The sequence below is a fragment of the Schistocerca nitens genome, chromosome 1 (assembly GCF_023898315.1).
Source record: "Schistocerca nitens isolate TAMUIC-IGC-003100 chromosome 1, iqSchNite1.1, whole genome shotgun sequence".
Classification (NCBI taxonomy): domain Eukaryota; kingdom Metazoa; phylum Arthropoda; class Insecta; order Orthoptera; family Acrididae; genus Schistocerca; species Schistocerca nitens.
Window position 1 is genome coordinate 102,185,158 of NC_064614.1, and position 24,852 is coordinate 102,210,009.

At 42.3% G+C, this 24,852-nt stretch overlaps 1 protein-coding gene across 1 annotated transcript in view; it reads left to right on the plus strand.

Annotated features, from left to right (window-relative positions):
• The window catches only part of LOC126251972 (glutamate receptor ionotropic, kainate 2), a 403,333-nt gene that overhangs the window by 178,901 nt on the left and 199,580 nt on the right, over positions 1 to 24,852 (plus strand). The window contains exon 4 of the mRNA XM_049953123.1: positions 13,691 to 13,866. Within this exon, the coding sequence (XP_049809080.1) occupies positions 13,691 to 13,866 (176 nt within the window). The remainder of the gene's footprint in view (positions 1 to 13,690; positions 13,867 to 24,852) is intronic.

A 24,852-nucleotide genomic window follows, 5' to 3' on the forward strand; every position in this document is an offset into this window, starting at 1 on the left:
CCTGACAAGGGAAAAGGACTCCAATGCTAAACATGGAAACTCGTCTCATTGGTATCACCACCGCAATTACGGTGAACCACGCTATGGGCCGATTTTGTTCCCAGCCAGACTGGAGTTCGCAGAATACAGGCGACAGCAGAGAGTTAACAGATAGCTGGCAAAAGCAGCAGTGGTCATGGAGAGCGGCGTGGGTTCGCAGGGAAGACTCCGCGCGGGGGGGGGGGGGGGGGGGGGATCTACAGCACCTTGAAAATGGTTGCTCTGGCAGCAGCGTGTAATATTTTGTGCATACAGATAGTAAACACAAGCATTTGGGGTAACTCTGACAGGTGGGTCATGGCTGATAACGGCGAGTGGCACGCCATCCACCTAAAGCTTGCCATCACAACAATCCACTTCATTCGCATTATTTACCACAGACAATTCCATTACTCAAGAAATGTGTAACTGATCCTGTGCGAATTTATCAGAAACAAATAAATCACTTGGTATTACTTAACAGAAGGGAATAACCAATAGGTCGGTGGGCTGAACCACACACACAGTCAATGTGGGAGGAATTACAAAACGCATCAAAAATATAGGAGAACATATACTCAACATGCTGTGCGCGCACATGAATGGGTTCTAGGCAAAAAAAAGTCAGAAGGCGATGTTTTCATTCAGGAACTAACCAAGAGTCACTGACAGGAAACACAAAAATGCTTGCACTGTGTGTCTTGAAGTTACTAATGGTTTCACTGTAAGGGGGTGCCCTCCACTCACAGTTCCTCTGTGTATACAATACCCATATACGAGGGTTGAATGAAAAGCAATGCCTCCACCTTCGTTAATTGGGTTTGGATAGAAATATTTTAATAAATCAAACGCAGAAATAATCCTTAGAATGTGATCTTTAATTATCAATATTTACTTTTCCACATAATCGCCAGCCAACTGGATACATTTCTGCCAACGGTCAACAAGTTTTCTGAAGCCGTCACGGAAGAAGTCGACACTCCGTTTCAGCAGTCACAGTCTCGAAGCAATGGTGTACCGACGTTTCGTCTCCTGTCACAATTGAAAGGAGAAAGGCGTCACCTCCATTCTCGTACCGCGAGAGGAGTTCCTGGCGAATTTCAAGTCTCTGCGATTTCATTTCAGGAATCAGCACCGGCGGTGCCCATAGTGCACAGATCTTCCGATAGCCAAGCAAAGCAATAAGGTGACCCACACGTTCTTGTGAAACGCCGATTGTGCTTGTAGTTCCTCTCTGAGTGATACGACGATCTTCCTCAAACAGTCCCTCAACATTTTGCTTGTGAAACTCGGTGGTTGCTGTCAGAGGACGTCCGACTCTGTTTGTCACGCAGGTCAGGTCAAATGTTCCCGCCTCAGCATCTTTAAACGTACTCGCCCAATGACGCACAGCACTCACATCAACACAATCAACATAAACTGCTTTCGTTCTCTGATGAATCTCCTTTGGGGTGACGCCTTCTGCTGTTAAGAATTCAACGACTGCACGTTGCTTAAATCGCAATGACCGACCGTCTGCGCAGGGTTCCATACTTTACACTGTAACAACACAACCGTTCAATGCTAAGGATTCCCGCCAACTGGAGATGTAGAGAAGAGGCTACGGAACAAGTCAGTAACTGCCGCATACCAATGCTGCCAACTGTTGAAGATGGAGCATTACTTTTCAGTAAACTCTCGTAAAATTACATAAACGCTAAAAGTATACAGAAACAGCTCATATGCTACAACTGAGTACCGCAGTGCAACACAGCACGGCAAAACATTTGATTAAGTAACACAGCCTCATTCTGGAGAGGAGAAGGGCGGGTAAAGGCTCCAGAAGGCCTTGGCTCTTGCAGTACAAAAACTAAACGTATATAATAAGCGACACTTGACTAAGCCACCAGAACCACTTTAATTTTCCACATTATTAATCAAGTCATTTGTAGTCACCTGACTGTAGTGGAAATGGATACGTAGAATGGAGAGCATATCTACGTCCTGAATGAGGCAGCGGTATCGCCTTCTACGATGCTCTTCTCACAGCAGGCAGGTTGCCTCTGTGAAGTTCTATCAAAGCAGCAGGCAGGGGTGTCACAGCGTTCCCCTGATAAGCTTTTAGTGTGTCAGGCAGGTGTTGGGTGTCAGGACTCATAACAAGAAATCAGCAAATCTTTGAAATGTGGCAGATCTGTTTCTTAAGTGAAAAGGCATCTGTAAAGGTATGTACAAGCTACATGGTAAAATTAAATCGGTTTCTGGACGGTCCTTGGGAGCTATTGAGATCTGATGGCAGCCTAAGTGCATATCAAGAATTGTGAAAACCTACAGTTTACTAATCTGCCCAAAGTTCCTTTATACGTGTCAAGGCGTACGTGTCATGGTTTGTAACCTTATATCCTGCTCTCATATCTACACATAGGCAATAGGTCTTCTCACCATTAGTTGATTTCGTAGGTACAACTGCTGTCTGACACTCCCAGGGGCTAGCTGATGGTTCAAAACTTCCTGCGTCAAGTTGTCGCTCGAGTGTTTCCTCTACAGCGGACTGTAATTGATACGGAATTCGGTACAGTTTATGGGCAACTGGTCTTGCATTTCTGGTAGGAATTTCATCATACACAATGTCACTATCACATCTCTTCAAATAACGACGATTACTCCTGTAAAACCTGGTATAGCAACCTCTGCTCCATATTAGTCCAATATGACGACTTCTTCTGCAATTGCTACTTCGGGAGAGGCGTGATTGTATATTCTCTGACTGGTAATAACATACCTCCTTCCTTAACTTTATCTGGGACAAAATTCTTCACACTCAGGTACCTCTTGCATGCTGAACAGTAAGGTTTCTTTCGGTATTATTGTGACTCACACTCCATAATTGTCTAGCCACAACGGGAATCTTACTGCTTTCCCTATCGTTTTTGCGCTACACAGGCCTCGTCTCACAGATGCCTGTACTCTGCTGAGAATGCCATTTTAAGTGATCACATTAAATAAACAGCTGGTCCCTTTAGGCTCTTTCATTTCGAAGGTCAACCAGAGAATTCTTCAGGTGCCCTTATTTACTATTCCGATGTGGCCACCTTCAACACAAAAGATTTCGAGGATTGGCGTCATTTCCCAGATTCCTTCTTATGTGTGAAGTGCTGTCACTGTCAATGCGATTCAGTGCTTTACTAAATTTGACAGTGAGCGGCCGAAAACTAGCCACACCTGAAACTGGTGCAGGAAATATTATGTATTTTTATATGGCCTTATGGACGACATTAATAATGTGGATTCTACGAAACCCCTATTTTATTAAGTGACTTAGTGTGTAAGTTTACTGATAGTGGGGAAGTTCCTATTGTAAACGATCCATTCAGGTACGTTCTGGCGCATTTGATGTTTGAGGTAGGCATATTTTTTTATTTCGTAGAGTAGTTACTAATTATTTTACGGTTGACTACAGATCTGAGGATGGTTCATGTTGAAACGAAACTGGTCATTTGAAACATTAATGCAGTCAAGGCGAACATTTAATCTGTTAGTTAAGATTCAAGCGATTACCGGAAATATTTCTCTGTAAAACATCATCATCATCATCATTATCATCATCGAAAATGTTCTGCAAAAAGGCATGGTTTCACATGGTAGTTCTCTAGGTTGTCCGATCTCCATCGATCCTCTTCAGGTTTGCATAATTTCCTCTTCCCTTTATGTCGTCTCTCATCTTGTATCTCCTTCTTCCTCTGAGTCTAGCAAGCACTCCCTTCTCAATGAATGTCCCAACCAGTTCTTTTTCCTTTCTCTTACAACCTTCAGCACATACCTTCTCTCACCAACCCTTTCCAATACTCATTCATTACTCACTCTTTCCATCCAGCTTAGTCTCTCCATTCACATCCACATCTCAAATGCTTCTAACCTTTTTATATCCTCTCGTCTCAGCGTCCATGTTTCTGCCTCATATAGTGCCACACTCCAGACAAAACATTTTCCAAGCCTTTTCCTTAGACCTTTATCTAATTTGCCACATAAGATTCTCCTCTTCCTATTGAATGCCTCCTTCGCTATGGCAATTCGAGTTTTCACCTCCTGGTGACATCTCAAGTCTTTAGTAATTCTGCTTCCAAGATATTTATATGCACTTACTTGGCTAATGGTAGATTGTCCTATTTTAGTATTGGGCAGACTGCGTCTTGTACTGATGACCATACTCTTTTTTATGTGTTTATTTGCATCCCATATTCCACACAAGCTTCATTCAGATCTTTCAGCATCTTATTCACTGTACGCTCACTTTCTGCCACTAATACCACGTCATCAGCAAATCTTATACATTCTATTCTCTTTCCACCAATACATATTCTTCTTTTCCCATCTAAGCCTTTTGCAATAATCTCTTCAAGGTATGCGTTAAACAACAGTGTGGAAAGGCAACATCCTTGTTTAACACCTCGTTCACTGCTGCTTCCTTCTGCCAATATCATTTATAATCCTTATTCTTACTTTCTGGTGTAAATATAGATTCTGCATCAATCGTCCCTCTTTCCAATCCACTCCTTTCCTCTTCAAAACACCCATCAGCTTGTTCCACTGAACCCTGTCAAAAGCATTTTCTAAATCTATAAAAACTGCAAAGATTTCTCTACCTTTCTCCATATATCTTTCCCCTGTAGCTCTTAACAGGCCAATAGCATCTCTTGTCCCTTTTCCTATTTTAAATCCGAAATGCTCCTCTGCAATCAATCTGTCCAGCTTGCCATATAGCCTTCTATTCAACACTTTCAGCAACACTTTAGCTGCATGAGAAATTCGACTGATGGTCCTATGCTCTTCACGTATTTTAGTGATTCTCTTTTTCTCTATTGGTGTCATAAATGTGGCAAGGAAGTCTTCAGGCAATTCCCCTTTGTCATATATCTCTGTAAAACAGAGGCAACGTAAACGTCGCTCGGTGCTCTGTTAACAATAATGGGTCTTGAAGTCATACACGAATGAAACTCTGATGGCCAACAAAGATGTAGGACCTGTGTCGGTCCACAGGAGAATTACATGCGAGACAATGATTCATAGCTCTCACCACTACGACAGCACTTAAGCTTCTGGAGTACGTACGAATATACATCAACGTGCAACAAAAGACGAAAATCCTTTTTCAGAAAATTATCATCGTGCCGCAGATAGCTGAGCCATACGTATCCACGCGCATTCCAGGCTAATATCGTAGTTATCAGTCCAAAGACTAATGCACTGAGGCAGATACGTCTGAATACAAGTACATCAGAATTTTACCTGCTCATGCTGCTTCTTCTCTTTGTACTTCTAATCATCTTCACTCCAGGAAGAAAGAAAGAACTAACAGAGATGTCTACTTTTTACGTACGATTAAGATGACATCCTTACAAACGTTTGTTACCATTCACCTGCACCGGCAACATTCTCAATATTTCTGCCACAGTTTTGTCACTGAAGCGGGCGGGCTGCTTCGCAAACAATAGCAGGCAGTGGCATTTCGGATTATTGTACGGTTTCGCAGCTGACTCGATGCTTTTGCTGTGACGAATACTTGTTCCACATCTCGTTGTGGTAATACTTAACGCGATAAATTCGACTGAAAATAAGCTCTAAAATAAAAATTAAGTACTACAAATGTATCATACGTTAGATGAATGCACAGGGTACACGTGTCACCGATTTAGCTAATACGATCACATTATCCCATCGATCAAGCTGGATTATCACAGCCGCCAGTTGACACTAATTAGCATCCAATAAGCATTTGCGGAATCAAAGGCCGGTATTACGGTATATACCCTGGCCTGTGGCGCATTAGCATGTAGTAAATTATGTAGTACTTAACTACTACGTAAATTAATTAGAGACTGACTGCCTGAACCACCAGGAAAATGTACTCGTACAGTTGTTTTGGCATTCACAGACATACATCAGACTATCTCCTTTCTAGATTCCAGCAGAATTTTACTGAGTTGATGGGAGAGCTATTACAATTTCTTGTTGTTATGATAGACTTTTTGTGGCATTTCCGTAGTATACAAAAGTTACTAGTAATATAGTCTCCATTATTTATAATTATTTTGCAATTAATGAGAAGCTTCTGTGTTTCCTGTAAGATTGAAAACATTATAATAGTTCGATCTCGGCTGTTTCCGATATGAAGAAAATGATACTTTTTATCAGTTTAAGGTTGTGAAACTAGGTTCAACAAGTATCTTCGTTAGCTAATAGTTTTCTCGAATAATGTCGAACACAGAGCGAGGAAGACAGAGTATAAGAGTGCATAATAATGAGAACGTGGCGAATAGAGCTGTCTTGTAAGAACGTTCTTTGATAACTGCTTTCGTCATAGAGCCGTTTAAGCCGAATGAGGTGACACAGAAACAGTACACTGCATATTTTGTATTCGGGAAAAGTGCGATACAAATATCCGTCGGGGATCCGGCAAATGCCAGAACAGTTCCTTTCAAAAAGAGAATGCTGATTTCATTTCCCACTCAAACCCAGACTTCGCTCCGTCTCTCAGGATCTAACCGTGGGCAGAATGGTAAACCTTAATGTGCTTGCTTACTAGCTGGAAGCTACTACCTCTGCGACTACGATTACTTTTAATTTTTTTAAAACTGAGGTTTAAGTATCGTTTATTTATTATTGAATTTACTACTGCGAACGCTGAATATATGTACAACGTAAATCTTGGTAGAATAGCGATGTTCCTACTCCGGCTTTGAATTTCATTGTATATGTAAGTTTACAAAATTAGTTCAAGAAACATCAGCAGCTTACCATTGACGTATCTTCGAGTAAATGCGTCTGTTTGTTGTTCCTGACGACGTGTATTGTTGCCTGTGGTCTTCTTCAACATTGCAGTATGGTCTTCGAGTCATAAAATAATTGACATATCAACCTTGTTGCACACTTGGTCAAAACAAGCTGATAATGTCAGAACAGGGCAGGGTTGTGTCCCTACGGCCATAACACGACAGCCAGCAAGGCAGCGACAAGCACACGGAAGTTTGCGTGGCAAGTGAACATTTTTGTGTGAGTACAGCGTGTGTCTAGCAGTGCTGCTTTGTCACCATTGACTTATCAGTATTTGATCTACTAAACTTGTTAGAATAAAAGTTCAAGCAAGCCCTCCGTACACAAGAAGAAATTAAAACATGTAATCTTTGGGTTCCATGTTTCCGCACTACAGTGTATTGTCTTGACCAAATTAAAGACAAATGGTTCAAATGGCTCTGAGCACTATGGGACTCAACTTCTGAGGTCATTAGTCCACTAGAACTTAGAACTAGTTAAACCTAACTAACCTAAGGACATCACAAACATCCATGCCCGAGGCAGGATTCGAACCTGCGACCGTAGCGGTCTTGCGGTTCCAGACTGCAGCTCCTTTAACCGCACGGCCACTTCGGCCGGCAAATTAAAGGCATGGCGGTAATTTTAGCACAGCTTATTTCACAATCAAAGTTTATTTAGTAAGCTATACAGACATTTCGCGTCTCATGTAACCAGCCACCGACAGGATTGTAAGTTTTCTCTGTCTTTGACTTACCTTTAGCTAAATTAATAAATACAGGATGACAATTATTGAAAAATATGAAATGAAATCGTCATATCGTCTGAACGGCTTGCGTTAGGATGTTCAAACTGCGCGGTTGGCCGCGGGGCATGATGAGAATTAATATGCGCTGTATGGTTTGGTTTAGCGATGAAGCTCACTTTCATTTGGTTGAGTTAGTCAATAATCAAATTTGGCGCCTTTGGGAGACTGAGAATCCGCATTTCGCGACCGAGATGTCTCTTCAACCTCAATGGGTGACTGTATGATGTGCAATGTCCACTCACGGAATAATCAGTGCGATATTACTTGATGGCACAGTGGCTGCCGAACGGTACGTGAAGGTTTTGGAAGACGATTTTATTCCCATTATCCAAAATGACCGTGATTTCGACAATATGTGGTCCATGCAATACGGAACTCGACCCCGTCGAAGCAGGAGGGTGTTTCATATCCTGGAGGATCATTTTGGGGACCTCATTCCCGCTGTGTGGTACCTAGAGGCCACTGGCATGGTCCTCGATTGGCCGCCACATTCTCCGAAGCTAAACATAGGCGACTCGTTTTTATGGGGCTATATTAAAGACAGGGTGTACAGCAATAACACTAAAACCATTGCTGAGCTGAAAACAGTCATTCAGGAGGTCGTCGACAGCATCGATGTTACGATACTTCAGGGGTCATGCGGAATTTCGCTATTCGTCTGCGCCACATCATCGCCAATGATGGCAGGCATATCGAACATGCCATGACCTACATCCGAATATCTGCAGTGACGTTCACGTGTAGAATAAAGCGTGCGCACGCCGTATTTGTAACTAACTTATTTTTCTTTAGTATAGTTCAATAACTGTCATCCTGTGACTACGCTATTTAGTACAACAGTAATTAAATCCATACCGGTGAAATTACGACATGTGGTTATATGAAAACTTTTGCATGATTGGACGTTTCTTAACACGCTCCTAGGTTGCTCATTTCCAGACAGTAGACTGGATTAGTTTCATCACATGTTTCAGTTTGCCGCAATTTTCCATTTATTCTCTGTTACAAACAACGCAAAATACAAAGATTTCTACTTGTGTCATCGCGTGTCAGCGTTCGGTTATTTCCACCTGGCTAAATTACGAAATCTGAATCACTCCCAAATACAACAGAGAAACCCACAAATTGAGAGATAAAATGAAAGCGTAGCCAATGTGTCATCAGTTAAAACCTTTTACCCGGCTCACTTCTTTTCATTATTAAAAAAAAAGAAAAGACAGCACTACCCAATGATCGTAGCTAACCCAGTCTCCGACACAAACTTCCACAAGAGATAATACAAGGTATTCAGGACGACTTGATTTGTATGTAGCAGACAGATAAAGAAGCACTGAAAGACTTACAGCTTTCACTCACACTGGGTCGTTAGCGATTTTACAAAAATATGGGAGCACCGGGAGAATGGCTTGCCTGAACGTAAATGCATATGGTAGCCCAGTCTGCAGGTTTCTCTGTTATATTCGATTGCGGACGGCTCCTACGTAAACGCTAAATACACTGCAAGAGTCAGTCGCGGTCAGAACAGTGTTCTGTGTAGCTGTGGGGTGGTGAACGTCCGAGCTAAGTGAATTCGAGCCTGGGCAAGTTGTTGACGCTCGTATTGTCAGTGCTTCCGTACCCAAGGGGGCCGAAATGTTTGGTGTCTCAAGTGGCACCGTATCAAATATTTATTGCGCAAACAGGGAAAGCACAAAAACATCATCCTTTAAATTACAACGCGAACGAAAGTGAATGTATAGGGATCGTGACAGACGGCCACTGAAGACGATTGTGACGAAAAGTAAGACGACGGGAGCTGCAAAAGATACTACAAAACTGAATTTCGCACTCGTGAAACTTGTCAGCACAAAAACTACACGACAAGCTTTCCGTAAACAACGGACTGACAGACGAGATGGAATTCCAAAACCACCCATTAGTGATGCACATATCTGTATCATGAAATCGTAGCGCCAAAGCCATCAGCGGAAGAAAGTCATTTGATCAGATGATCCAACTAACGGCCGAGTTTACGTCCCACGATTGAAACATGGCGATGATTCGGTGATGATCTGGGCAGCCGTATTCTTGTATTCCACTAGCCCCACGGTTATTCTGCTCTTTCACATTAGTGCCAAGGTTTTTATGACCATTTTGGCTGATCAGGTCCATCCCATTCCACAGTGTTTGTTCCCCATGGTAGTGCTGTGTCCCAAGACGACAGTGCACATATTCACACACTCCCATCGTCCAAGACTGTTCTTATGAGCACGAGGATGAATTACAGTATCTTACGTGGCTACCGCAAACACCATATCTCAATATTATTGAACCCATGTTGCTTGGTTTGGAGTAAAGATTGCGATCGCATTTCACCGTCGCCATCGTTATCTGAACTTGATTCCCTTGAAAACCACACAGGACTTCTACATATACATGGATGCTCTGCAAATCACATTTAAGTGCCTGGCAGAGAGTTTATCGAACCACATTCAAAATTCTCTATTATTCCATTCACGCATAGCGCGCGGAAAGAACGAACACCTATATCTTTCCGTACGAGCTCTTATTTCCCTTATTTTATCGTGGTGATCGTTCCTCCCTATGTAGGTCGGTGTCAACACAATATTTTCGCATTCGGAGGAGAAAGTTGGTGTTTGGAATTTTGTGAGAAGATTCCGTCGCAACGAAAAACGCCTTTCTTTTAATGATGTCCAGCCGAAATCCTGTATCATTTCTATGACACTCTCTCCCATATTTAGTGATAATAGAAAACGTGCTGCCCTTCTTTGAACTTTTTCGATGTACTACGTCAGTCCTATCTGGTAAGGATCCCGTACCGTGCAGCAGTATTCTAAAAGAGGACGGACAAGCGTAGTGTAGGCAGTCTCCTTAGTAGATCTGTTAGATTTTCCTAGTGTCCTGCCAATAAAACGCAGTCTTTGGTTAGCATTGCCCACATCATTTTCTATGTGTTCTTTCCAATTTAAGTTGTTCGTAATTATAATACCTAGGTATTTAGTTGAATTTACGGCTTTTAGATTAGACTGATTTATCGTGTAACCGAAGTTTAACGAATTCCTTTTAGCACTCAGGTGGATGATCTCACACTTTTCGTTATTTAGGATCACCTGCAATTTTCGCACCATTCAGATATCTTTCTAAATCGTTTTACAATTTGTTTTGATGTTTTGATGACTTTATTAGCCGATAAACGACAGCGTCATCTGCAGACAACCTAAGACGACTGCTCAGATTATCTCCCAAATCGTTTATGTAGATAAGGAACAGCAAAGGGTCTATAATACTACCTTGGGGAACGCCAGAAATCACTTCTGTTTTACTCGATGACTTTCCGTCAATTACTACTACACAAATCCAGTCACATAACTGAGACGATATTCCATAAGCACGCAATTTCACTGCAAGGTGCTTGTGTGGTACAGTGTCAAAAGTCTTCCGGAAATCCATAAATACGGATTAGATCTGGAATCCCTTGTCAACAGCACTCAACACATCATGTGAATAAAGAGCTAGTTGTGTTTAACAGGGACGATGTTTTCTAAACCCATATTGACGGTGTGTCAATAGACAGTTTTCTTCGAGGTAATTCATAATCTTTGAACACAATATATGTTCCAAAATCTTGCTGTACTTCGACGTTTATCCATTCTGAAGCGACACGAAGCTATTTCGAATGCTAATGGGTTTCCTACACCGTATCACCAATGGTAATATTTAGTGTTTTTGGTGTTTCCGTATTTTTGTCCAAACCCTGTAGGTGTCCCACGATAGGTTACCCGAGCGCCAGTGGTAATTTTCTGTGTGTTACTGATACGTATGTATGTCCCAGTGGTACACGAAAGCCTGATAATGGCTTGCAGAACTCATTTAATTATAGCTGTCTTCAGGCTTCTTTGTCAACCCTGTGCTCCGCTCCGTCTTGTCACATCGAATAAGTTCGCACCTGCAGCCAGGCAACCCAATGAATAGATATGCAAAACAGGCTGCTGTCGCGTCTTCCCAGACAATTCGTGTAAATGAATTGCATGTAAGATTTGCCATTTGCCTCCTCACCTTCGGTGCCTATACTGAGCACCTGTTATATGAGCTCCAAACTGGGAGAGCTGCTCTGTCCACAGATGTGCGTCTGTCTTCTGTGTGTCTTGTAGTTATTGCGTAGCCGTCTTTGAATCACTGGAGGTTCTTATGCGTAATTCTGTACATCCCACCCCTCCACGCATTACAAATCAAAATGGAAGGAATCAGTTTTTTCATATTGTTACTTCAAATTAAGAGATCAAGGAAAATAACCACACATTTATGTTTACCCTCAACAAAATAAAATGGTTAAGGAATAAATGGAGCTGTCCGGCAATGTTACAGGTTACTAAGCATGCCACTTTAACTACATCTAGGTGATTACTCTGCTATTCACAATGAAGTGCCTGGCAGAGGGTTCAATGAACCACCTTCATGCTGTCTCTCTACCGTTCCACTCTCGAAAAGTACGCGGGAAAACGAGCACTTAAATTTTTCCGTGCGAGCCCTGATTTCTCTTATTTTATCCTGATGATCATTTCTCCCTATGTAGGTGGGTGCCAACAGAATGTTTTCGCAATCGGAGGAGAAAACGTGTGACTGAAATTTCATGAGAAGATCCCGTCGCAACGAAAAAAGCCTTTGTTTTAATGATTGCCACTCCAATTCACGTTTCATGTCTGTGACACTATCTTCGCTATTTCGCGATAACACAAAACGAGCTGCCCTTCTTTGTACTTTGTCGATATCATCTGTCAGTCCCACCTGATGCGGATCAAACACCGCACAGCATTACTCCGGAATAGGGCGGACAAGCGTGGTGTAACCAGTCTCTTTGGTAGACCTGTTGTACGAGGGCTATTCCGAAAGTAAGGTCCGATCGGTCACGAAATGGAAACTACTATGAAAATCCGATAAAGCTTTGCACAGATGTGTTGGGTAGTGTCTCTAGTATAACCCCAGTTAGCATCACGTCGCTCTTCTCATTTCTGAGCTCGCAGTGAGTGCGTAAAGATGTCTAGAAAATAGTGTCTGCCGCCAAGTACGGGGGCCTGGTGAGAAATTTCCCCTGAAGCTATGCAGCTAACATTACATAACTGTCGTGCTGTTTCGTCTTCAAGACAATTCTCAGCCGCATTCTGCAGGGGCAATGAAGATGCTCCTGCATCGTTTTCAAATGGAAATGTGAGATTACCCACAATACAGCCCGTAATTGTCTCCCTCTGAGTTTCAGCTCAGGTCACATGAACCGCTGGTTATGAAGACAACATTTCGGCACAAGACAACGAGCCGTAGGCCAGCGTAGAGAATTGGCGGAGAGCACTGGCGGCTGCCTTCTATAGCGAGGGTATGGGAAAGTTGGTACAACGCTACGATACACGTCTAAGTCGGGTCGGCGACTATGGAGATAAGTAGCTGCAAGGTGTATCTAACTGTTGCAAATAAAACATTTTTGATTTTTACCGTGGTTTCCATTTCGCGACCTATCGGACCTTACTTTCGGAATAGCCCTCGTACTTTCTAAGTGTTCCGCCAATGAATCGCAGTCTTTGGTTTGCTCTGCCCACAATATTACCTATGTGATCGTTCCAATTTAGGCTATTTGTAATTGTAATCCCTAAGTATGTAGTTGAATTTACAGCCCTCAGATTTGTGTGACTTATCGCGTAATCGAAATTTAGCTGATTTCTTTTAGTATTCGTGTGAATAACTTCGCATTTTTCTTTATTCAGGATCAATTGGCACTTTTCGTATCATACAGATATCTTATCTAAGAGCAGATTCCAGGATTACGAACCAAACGACAGCACCCCAGCACCACCTAAGCCTCTAAAGTGGATGAGACATATGACTTCGAAACGACGTAGATATTTCCATCTTCCAGGTGTGTTCTCCTGTACCAACTCGTTGCTCGTGTTAGTTGCTTTTTCTCTCAGACTGTAGTGACACATCCCAGTCCCCAACCCCGCCACCGCTACAGCCAGCTGACCCCGCCAGTAAGTGTTGCCACGGTGATAGGGGTGAGATGACAGCCGGCCCTTGGTGTGCGGACAGGCCTGATCAAGCTGCGGGAGCTGGTGCGAGCGCCCACCAACCGCGACGTCGAGATCCACCTGCGGCAGGCCGACCCGGACACCTACCGCTCCGTGCTCAAGGAGATCAAGAGCAAGGAGATCCACAACCTGGTCGTCGACACCAAGCCCGAGCACATGCACCACTTCCTCAGAGGCGTGAGTACCTTCTGCTTATCTCTTATCACTCACCTAGAGAACTCCAGCACCAGCTGCTCGTAACTCTAGTATCTCCCTTAAATACGTCTCTTCACGTGTTTCTACTGGAGGTTCCATAAGTTAAGCATAATGGCAGAAACATCATGCTGGAAATATAAACCCTGAGCAATCACTGTAACAGAACATCAAGATTCCTCTACGATCTTTGGTTGTTTCTACTCCGAAATTCCTTCACCAGGGAAGACGAATGGTATATTCCAGAATTTGAAACACAAACAGCTGCTAGCATCAGTTTCTTAGAAGTAGATACCACAGGGGTTGCGAAGCAACTCAGATCGCTTGATACGGGCAAGTCTTCAGGTCCAGATAGTATACCGATTAGGTTCCTTTCAGATTACGCTGATACAATAGCTCCCTACTTAGCAATCATATACAACCGCTCGCACACCGATAGATCTGTACCTACAGATTGGAAAACTGCGCAGGTCGCACCAGTGTTTAAGAAGGGTAGTAGGAGTAATCCATCGAACTACAGACCTATATCAATGACGTCGGTTTGCAGTAGGGCTTTGGAGCATATAGTGTATTCATACAGTATAAATCACCACGAAGGGAACGATCTATTGATACGTAATCAGGTTGGTTTCAGAAAACATCGTTCTTGTGCAACGCAGCTAGCTCTTTATTCGCACGAAGTAATGGCCGCTATCGACAGGGGGTCTCAGGTTGATTCCGTATTTCTAGATTTCCGGAAAGCTTTTGACACCTTTCCTCACAAGCGATTTCTAATCAAGCTGCGGGCCTATGGGGTATCGTCTCAGTTGTGCTACTGGATTCGTGATTTCCTGTAAGGAAGGTCGCAGTTCGTAGTAATAGACGTCAAATTATCGAGTAAAATTGAAGTGATATAAGGTGTTCCCCAGGGAAGCGTCCTGGGACCTCTGCTGTTCCTCATCTATATAAATGACCTGGATGACAATCTGAGCAGTTCTCTTAGGTTGTTCGCAGATGATGCTGTAATTTACTGTCTAGTAAGGTCATCCGAAGACCAATATCAGTTGCAGGGACCTCTGCTGTTCCTGATGTATATAAATGGCCTGGGTGAAAATCTGAGCAGTTCTCTTAGGTTGTTCGCAGATGATGCTGTAATTTACAGTCTAGTAAGGTCATCCGAAGACCAGTATCAGTTGCAAAGAAAAGATTTCTGTATGGTGTGGCAGTTGGCAGTTGACGCTAAATAACGAAATGTGTGAGGCGATCCACATGAGTTCCAAAAGAAATCCGTTGGAATTCGATTACTCGATAAATAGTACAATTCTCAAGGCTGTCAATTCAACTAAGTACCTGGGTGTTAAAATTACGAACAACTTCAGTTGGAAAGACCACATAGATAAGATTGTGGGGAAGGCGAGCCAAAGGTTGCGTTTCATTGGCAGGACACTTAGAAGATGGAACAAGTCCACTAAAGAGACAGCTTACACTACACTCGTTCGACCTCTGTTAGAATATTGCTGCGCGGTGTGGGATCCTTACCATGTGGGATTGACGGAGGACATCGAGAGGGTGCAAAAAAGGGCAGCTCGTTTTGTATTATCACGTAATAGGGGAGAGAGTGTGGCAGATATGATACGCGAGTTGGGATGGAAATCATTAAAGCAAAGACTTTTTTCGTCACGGCGAGATCTATTTACGAAATTTCAGTCACCAACTTTCTCTTCCGAATGCGAAAATATTTTGTTGAGCCCAACCTACATAGGTAGGAATGATCATCAAAGTAAAATAAGAGAAATCAGAGCTCGAACAGAAAGGTTTAGGTGTTCGTTTTTCCAGCGCGCTGTTCGGGAGTGGAATGGTAGAGAGATAGTATGATTGTGGTTCGATTAACCCTCTGCCAAGCTGTTAAACGTGAATTGCAGAGTAATCATGTAGATGTAGACGTAGATGAATCTGATCCCGACGTAACAAAAATTAATACCTTTTTATTTACCCAACTCCGAGGAAGAGTAAAACACAATAGAACAGAAACTAAACGCTAATAGTAATTACGGAGATTTTGGCACTTTATGACTCCAATGTTCAGGAACCAGAATCGCCCAGTCGTCCGCTGCAAACAAGTTTGAATGTTGCAGGGTTCGCTCAGGTTACTACAGACCAACAAGTGTTCAGAGTCTGCCTTGCCTAACATTCGCAAAGTTCATCATCAGTGATCCCTTGCTTCTTCAGATAAGTGTTGCACCTTGTCAACACTGTTCTCAACCTTTTGAGGGTCTTCTGGGTCCCATATTGAATATAACAGCTTTATCTCAGCTCCTCTTTCGCTAGGAACAAGGAAGTTGCCGCCTTGAGGTTGTGAAAGAATCATGCGTTCCCTGGGAAACGTTGATGGCAACTCCAACTGCTGAATCTTCCCCCATCTGTCAGTGCCATCATTAGTAGCAATCTCTGTTAATATCAGAGCGTTGCATCGATAATATCCAGGTTATATTTACGTTTTTGTTGTTAAAGAGAATGTTGTCTCGTGAGGAGGTCTGCAGCGTAATATCACAGCCTAACACATCCACAGCTACAGTAGCGTTATAAGCGACCAGCCAAGCCGAACTGTTGACTAAGGCATCCGGTGAGTGCGTATTGTACCAATTATAATAATTTATTTACGGCTTATTTTTGCAAACGTTGTGAAAACAGCAGAAAAAGGTAACAACGCTGGTCCTTTTTCGTATCCTCATAACGGTCACCAGGCTTCATAAACCTAAAACGAAGCAGTGGTAAATAATAACCATCGGTAGAATCTGATTAAATACGTATGCATAAAACAACATTAATACATAGGGAAACCAGACTGAACATGTGCGATTGGTCAGGAAACTAAATCTCCTATTTAACCTCACAACCAAAACAACTAATTCCCTTGAGCTGCCATAGGACAAACGGATATCAAAAAACGGTAACAGAATGCTTATAAATATATTTATTCATCTATGTCTTTGTTTATATCCGATATATACTATTCATGAAGAAATTGGTCAATTATTTACTGTGTGATTCTTGAGTTTCTCCCGGCGTATTTGATAATCAAAATATCCACGGGTGTACTGCCGGTCTACAGTGTCCAACGGGCACAATATTTCGGCGATCATACATGTCGCCATCATCAGGTGAACTGACGGACTGAGCTCCTGTGAACGTGCCGGCACGGAGATCCGTACACTATGGCTGCTCAGGTGGAACTGGGTTCGGTCGCGGCGGCGGCAGATTTAAATACCCTCCGCCCGCGGCGCGCTCACTCCGCCGTCCGCGCCCCGCGCCACGGTCGCGCGGTGGAACAGATTGCGACGGCGTCTGAGATGACGTCGGTGTGATGGCTCCGTCCGCCGTGGTCGTCACAACTATACATTTGCTCGATTTACTCTTGATTAACCCAATCGCTGGTTCCCAAGCCTTGCTAAGATTATAGCCACAGTCACGATTTATGAGGTCGTCATTGGTGCGAATTTCGATGGCCTCTCTAACAACGCTGTCCCAGTATCTCGACGTCTGTACCAGAATCCTACTGCGTTCATACTCCATAGCGTGATTTTCCGACAAACAATGTTCAGCGACCGCCGACTTGCTCGGATACATCAGTCGAGTGTGCCTCTGGTGTTCACGGCATCGATCCTCGACGGTACGCATCGTCTGACCAATATACGACTTGCCACATTGACACGGAATCTGGTACACGCCGGCCTTCCTCAAACCGAGGTCATCTTTGGCGCTCCCCACCAGTGCACGAGTTTTATTCGGAGGACAAAACACCGTTCCGACCCGGTGTTTCTTCAAAATGCGGGCGATCTTTCCCGAGAGTGCGCCTGTATATGGGATAAACGCAGTGCCTACCTCCTCCCTCGTGATTTCATCCATATCCACAGGTTGTGCTGTAGTGGTTGGGCGGAGAGCACGTTGAATCTGCCACTGTGAGTACCCATTTTTTCGAAATACAGTTCTCAGATGTTCCAATTCATGCGGTAGACTCTCTGCGTCAGAGATAGTGCGCGCCCTATGTACTAGAGTTTTAAGTACCCCATTCCTCTGTGAAGGGTGGTGGCAGCTGTCTGCGTGCAAATACAGATCAGTGTGCGAGATCTGTATTTGCACGCAGACAGCTGCCACCACCCTTCACAGAGGAATGGGGTACTTAAAACTCTAGTACATAGGGCGCGCACTATCTCTGACGCAGAGAGTCTACCGCATGAATTGGAACATCTGAGAACTGTATTTCGAAAAAATGGGTACTCACAGTGGCAGATTCAACGTGCTCTCCGCCCAACCACTACAGCACAACCTGTGGATATGGATGAAATCACGAGAGAGGAGGTAGGCACTGCGTTTATCCCATATACAGGCGCACTCTCGGGAAAGATCGCCCGCATTTTGAAGAAACACCGGGTCGGAACGGTGTTTTGTCCTCCGAATAAAACTCGTGCACTGGTGGGGAGCGCCAAAGATGACCTCGGTTTGAGGAAGGCCGGCGTGTACCAGATTCCGTGTCAATGTGGCAAGTCGTATATTGGTCAGACGATGCGTACCGTCGAGGATCGATGCCGTGAACACCAGAGGCACACTCGACTGATGTATCCGAGCAAGTCGGCGGTCGCTGAACATTGTTTGTCGGAAAATCACGCTATGGAGTATGAACGCAGTAGGATTCTGGTACAGACGTCGAGATACTGGGACAGCGTTGTTAGAGAGGCCATCGAAATTCGCACCAATGACGACCTCATAAATCGTGACTGTGGCTATAATCTTAGCAAGGCTTGGGAACCAGCGATTGGGTTAATCAAGAGTAAATCGAGCAAATGTATAGTTGTGACGACCACGGCGGACGGAGCCATCACACCGACGTCATCTCAGACGCCGTCGCAATCTGTTCCACCGCGCGACCGTGGCGCGGGGCGCGGACGGCGGAGTGAGCGCGCCGCGGGCGGAGGGTATTTAAATCTGCCGCCGCCGCGACCGAACCCAGTTCCACCTGAGCAGCCATAGTGTACGGATCTCCGTGCCGGCACGTTCACAGGAGCTCAGTCCGTCAGTTCACCTGATGATGGCGACATGTATGATCGCCGAAATATTGTGCCCGTTGGACACTGTAGACCGGCAGTACACCCGTGGATATTTTGATAATTATTTACTGTGTTTTGGAAATGAAAGAGACATTAGGCTACTGCCCCACCTTTTGCTTCTGTTCCTTTGAAATATGTTTATTTGATTTGTTTATGTTTTTAGTAATGTATGGTAGAGCGTGTTTATGGTCCATCCATAGGAATAATTATTTAATTTCAAGTTATTCAAATGTAAATCCAGTATTTCAAACGTGTTTCAAAATGTTTGTGAGTGTACGCTGGCTTGCAGACATGATGGGAGCGCTATAGCCAATCACAGCGCTCGTTACTAATGGAGGCGACTATCAAAGTGAATGGAGAGATAGTTCTGAACAGGGCGGCGCAAGGGACAGTCGCACAGGACACGGAGAGCTCTGGACAGTATGGCAGAGTACAAGAGAGAGTCCTGGACAGTACGGAGCGACGGACGCATGGTCACGGGAGATGGAAATATTTAGTGGTGCCGACTTGTGTACTTGTGAGATTTCGGTGGCTTCTGCAGTGAAGACGTAGTATGCATTTAGAAGTGAATATCTCGGGAGCTATGTTGTTGTTCATAACTATTTACGTGAAGTAGGAATCTATTGATTCCCTGTTATTCAACTTATATTTTATTTAATTGCTGGACCATCGACACCTATAAGTGTTTTACAGTAATAAAGGGCATTCTTAAAGGTAGGGGACACCCAGACTGCTAAAAATCCAAAGAAAAGTTGAAGCCTGAGTATCAGTTATATGCCGACTCACGAAAGAAGTAAGGTAAAGAGTAAGAACAAAAAGAGTAAGGACAAATGAAGTACATGAGAAATGTCTAAAATAGCAACATGGAATGTACGAGGTCTGACATAACGAAACAGAACTGGAACAAGAAATAGACAAAACTAAAATCGATATTACTGTCACCACTGAAACTAAACAGAAATCACTCGGAATTTCACAATTATCTCGTGGTCTATTGCGGAGGCTCACAAAAACGAAGAGCTGCTGCTGGAGTCTCCAGCTGGGTGCGGAAAGCTTTAAGAAACAGAGTACATTCATATACTTTTCTACATGAAAGGCTAATAGTCGTACATCTTCAAGCTGCGAGAGGAGACGTCTCCACATTTTCCCTGTATCAGCCGGAAGATGGAAAAATCTGATAATATTAATTAATCTTATGACCTGCATCAGATGACTGCAGGAAAAATAAGTAAAATACTTGTCACTGGAGACTTGAAAGAGCCGTTGGATAACAGAGCTATTAGGCATACAGTAAGTACATGGAGTAAAAATACACTGAACACAAGCGAAAAGAAGCTAATGGAGTTCGCACACATAATGAATTAAGAAAAACAAGCATCTTTTTTAAACATAGTCATAAATTCTCGTGGGCAGCTGGATGTACAGTTTCAATAACAGCGAATATTCTTACAAATATTTAAGGTATTGGTGAGACTAAAGGACACAAGAGTCTAAAGAAGCTTTGATGTACCATCATGTCATATTTTAGTAAGAGTTAATGTAAATTTTTTAACTTGTACGAAAGCACACACAAACACTCGGTCAGATGTAAGAATCTGTAAGTGGCAGCTACACCAAGAATAAAGTATCAAACTATTATAGAAAAACAGATGAACGAGAAATTTCGAATGAAACCAGCATGTAACAACATAAATACAGAATACAATACTATTAAAAGAAATTATAACGCAAGCAGCCGCTAAGGCATTAGGAACAAGGAAAAAGAAATATTCTAAAAGTACATTAATAATAACATCGAACCATCATATTACCAAACTCATAAAAGACAACAAGTAAGCGCATCTAAAACCCTTGACATTATGTAATAGTGTGAATTATAGAGAGGAGTATAAAAGTAAATCAACTTTAGTAAGGAATTAAATACGAAAAATATACAGGAAATTTGGGACTGATATGTGAGTGAAATAGAACGTGATGTCCATGGAAGGTAAAATAAAGCATACAAAATTGTGAAGCACTTGAGTAAACAAGGACGAGATACATTATAATTGCCTATAATATCCGAAAAGAAATGGTGTTTTAGGACTGGTGATAAAGAAAAACCAGAATCAAACACGATACCTATTACTCTGTAGTTCAGATAATGGGAGAACTGCCGGCCGCGGTGGTCTCGCGGTTCTAGGCGCGCAGTCCGGAACCGTGGGACTGCTACGGTCGCAGGTTCGAATCCTGCCTCGGGCATAGATGTGTGTGATGTCCTTAGGTTAGTTAGGTTTAAGTAGTTCTAAGTTCTAGGGGACTGATAACCACAGCAGTTGAGTCCCATAGTGCTCAGAGCCATTTGAACCATTTTTTTGGGAGAACTGCAAAAAGTTAACCGAGAAACAAAACCGAAAAATTCGCCAGGGATTGCGAATACAAACAAGGAGCTGTTTAAATATGTATCAAATCTACTGAAGTACAGGCGTTTAAATGTTATTTTAGTACTGTCTGCTGGTTGAGCGGACATGTGCCCGCCGAATGGTATGAATCTTTGGTATGACCTATTTACAAGAAAGGTGGTAAATCACAATGGGCAAATAAATGTGGAATAAGTTTGCTAAATTCGTTAGAAATTGTATGCTAAAATTATAAACAATAGATTAAAACAAATAGTAGATAAACGTATGTTAGAGGTACTACATGGTTCTAGAAAAGTAGTTTCAGCACATCTGATTACGGAAATATAGTCATTCCACAAAAATAATACGTCTACGTCTACGTGATTACTCTGCTATTTACAAGAAAGTGCCTGGCAGAGGGTTCAATGAATCACCTTCAAGCTGTCTCTCTACTGTTCCACTCTCGAAAGGCGCGCGGGAAAAACAAGCACTTAAATTTTTCTGTGCGAGCACTGATTTCTCTTATTTTATCGCCATGATCATTTCTCCCTATGTAGGTGGGTGCCAAAAGAATGTTTTCGCCATCGGAGGAGAAAACTGGTGATTGAATTTTCATGAGAAGATCCCGTCGCAACGAAAAACGCCTTTGTTTTAATGATTGGCACTCCAATTCATGTATCATGTATGTGGCACTACCTCTCCTATTTCACAATAATACAAAACGAGCTGCCCTTCTTTGAACTTTCTCAATGTCATCCGTCAGTCCCACCTGATGTGGGTCCCACACCGCACAGCAATACTCCAGAATAGGGCGGACAAGCGTGGTGTACGGAGTCTCTTTAGTAGACCTGTTGCATCTTTTAAGTGTCCTGCCAATGAATCGCAGTTTTTGGTTTCCTCCCACAACATTATCTATTTGATCGTTCCAATTTACCTTACTTGTAACTGTAATCCCTAAGTATTTAGTTGAATTCACAGCCTTCAGATTTGTGTGACTTATCGCGTAATCGAAATTTAGCGGGTTTCTTTTAGTACTCAAGTGAATAACTTCCACACATCTTTATTCATGGTCAATTGCCACATTTCGCAAATTACAGATATCGTCTCTAAATCATCTGCAATTCATTTGGTCAGCTGATGCCTTTACAAGACGGTAAATGACAGCATCATCTGCAAACAATCTAAGAGAGTGTAACGTTCTTTTAATAATGTCTTGTAGAGAAAATGGCGTGCTTAATCAGTTTTAGTGTAATCCAAAGAAAAATTAAACAATTTAATCTGGAAAACAAGTATGTGATGACTATAATGAAATCAATCCCTCTGAAGTTCACTCAGTGTCGTGAGTACCGAGTTCTATGGCCCTATGCAGTAAACTGACAAAATTCCCTTCGCAAATAAACAATGAAACACATTTTTCTTATCTCGCGATTCGCAACGGATTTAATTTTGGGTTTCTGTTCTCCCCACAATAGGTATACAAAATATCCAATCTTGGGACAGCAAAGTGCAATGTCGGCGGTAAAATAGCTTCATACAAATAATGTCAGTAGATTAGTTGTTAAATGAATAACCACGCAAATGATGAGTGATTATTTTGGATATTGGCTCAGCGCTGTGCAATGCTGCCCGAATTAAGGCTGTTACAAACGTTAATACTTTTCTGGCTCTGGAATATTAATATTTTTTCTGACTCTGATTGAAAAATCGTTTCTTTTAAAAAATACTCATTGGATTTAAACAAACACTACATGGAAGAGGATGAGGTACTGATAACGGGATATGCTTTGACCGAATTCTTTAGTTCGAAAAATTGTATTCAAAATAAAGTTTCTCCTTCACTAAATCTAGTATAAAACATTTTACATTAACTTCAAAATCAGTGAACTTCTCTATTCTTCTACAATTCTCACTTATTGACGTAATTAAACGTATTTGGATTGTTATATGACAAAGTCTAACGTCGTTTCACAAAATAGATTCCAAAATTTAACTTGTCTGTATTAGGATTACAAAACACACAAAATATTACAAATCGGGTATACCTAAGCAAACTACACATTAAATATGATGGCAAATACTTGGTTCCTACATTCAAGGGACGAAGGAGTTTCGGAAAACCTTTTATAATAACTTTGCTTTTGTGGCACTGTCAGTGACTTCACCGTTGCTATCGCGCAGTGAAGATACTGATTGCGTCTTGCCACTGGTGTGCTTTATGTATGACCAGAATCTCTTTGGGTTTTCTACCAGATTCTGAGACAGAGTTTCGTTGTGGAAATTATAGGGACATTTACTGTAGGGAATGAGACGGAATCTGCTGGTATTAATCATTTCGTTCCATATGGCTGCCAACTGTCCCTCAGCCTTTTCAGTGTTTACATTGTTGATATTATTCATAATTGTTTGATTATATTAAATTTCCCTCAAGAAGTGATGCTTCTAATTTCATAGCGCTGCTATTTGCTGATGCTCAGTTTATAATAGGAAAATCTAAAGAAAAGATTAAAATCTGAGAACAGATGTTAAGCCGAAATGCCGCTAAATATTTCCAGATAAAAACCAGAGTGATGCCATTTGAAAGACTAGACACAATAAAAGCCAAAAGTTACTGTAGAAGGGCAAACAATTGAACAAGTAAGAGATTTTGAATATTTAGGGTGCAGTTTTAAATTTCGCAAGTCAGATGATGTAGAGCTAAAATTGGACAGATTCAGACATTGCTGTGGAACCACACAAAGTACATTAAAACATAACATACGGAAGGAAATATTAATTAAACGTTACAAAATAATAGCGTTTCCTTTGCTGCGGGGTAGTAGCGAATGTTGAAACCCCAAACATTTGATCACCTACGACGAATTGATTCATGAGGGATGGAAGTTCTTCCGCTTTGTAGCAGGATATTCATTACTGGAACATGAAAGATAGACTGGTAATTCAACAGAACTAAATACTGAACCCAGTACATCTGTAACTGAATAATACTGACTGAACTGGAAGGACCATGTCCAGTATATGTCTAATAACACGGTAACTAAAGTTGCAATACCATACAAACCAACAGGAAAGAGAAACGTTAGATGTCGGTTTTAAAGAGATGGTGTGTACAATTATGAAGCAAACAAACTAAAAAGTCTAATTCTGGAAGACAATGAAGATGGTGATGATGATGGACATGTTGTTTGTAACTGTATAATTTACTGCGGGTCTTGACTTGAAAGTGGATAAAGAAACGAATGGAAGTATTATTTGGCCAATTTGACAACCATTAAATGATGCCAAGCATGGACGTACACCGAAATATATCCAGGAGGTGGAGAGGGGCATGACTCTAAAATTTTCAAACAAACCTAAGTTAAACAGCAACTCCTCTTGGCATGTAGTATTGGCTCACTGCAATGCGCCCCTTAATGCTACAACTGTCTAAACTAGAGGTGCAACTGAATCACCGGAAATCACTTTTAGAAGTGTACGAGAATTCTGTAATAAATAAAAACTCAGTACTC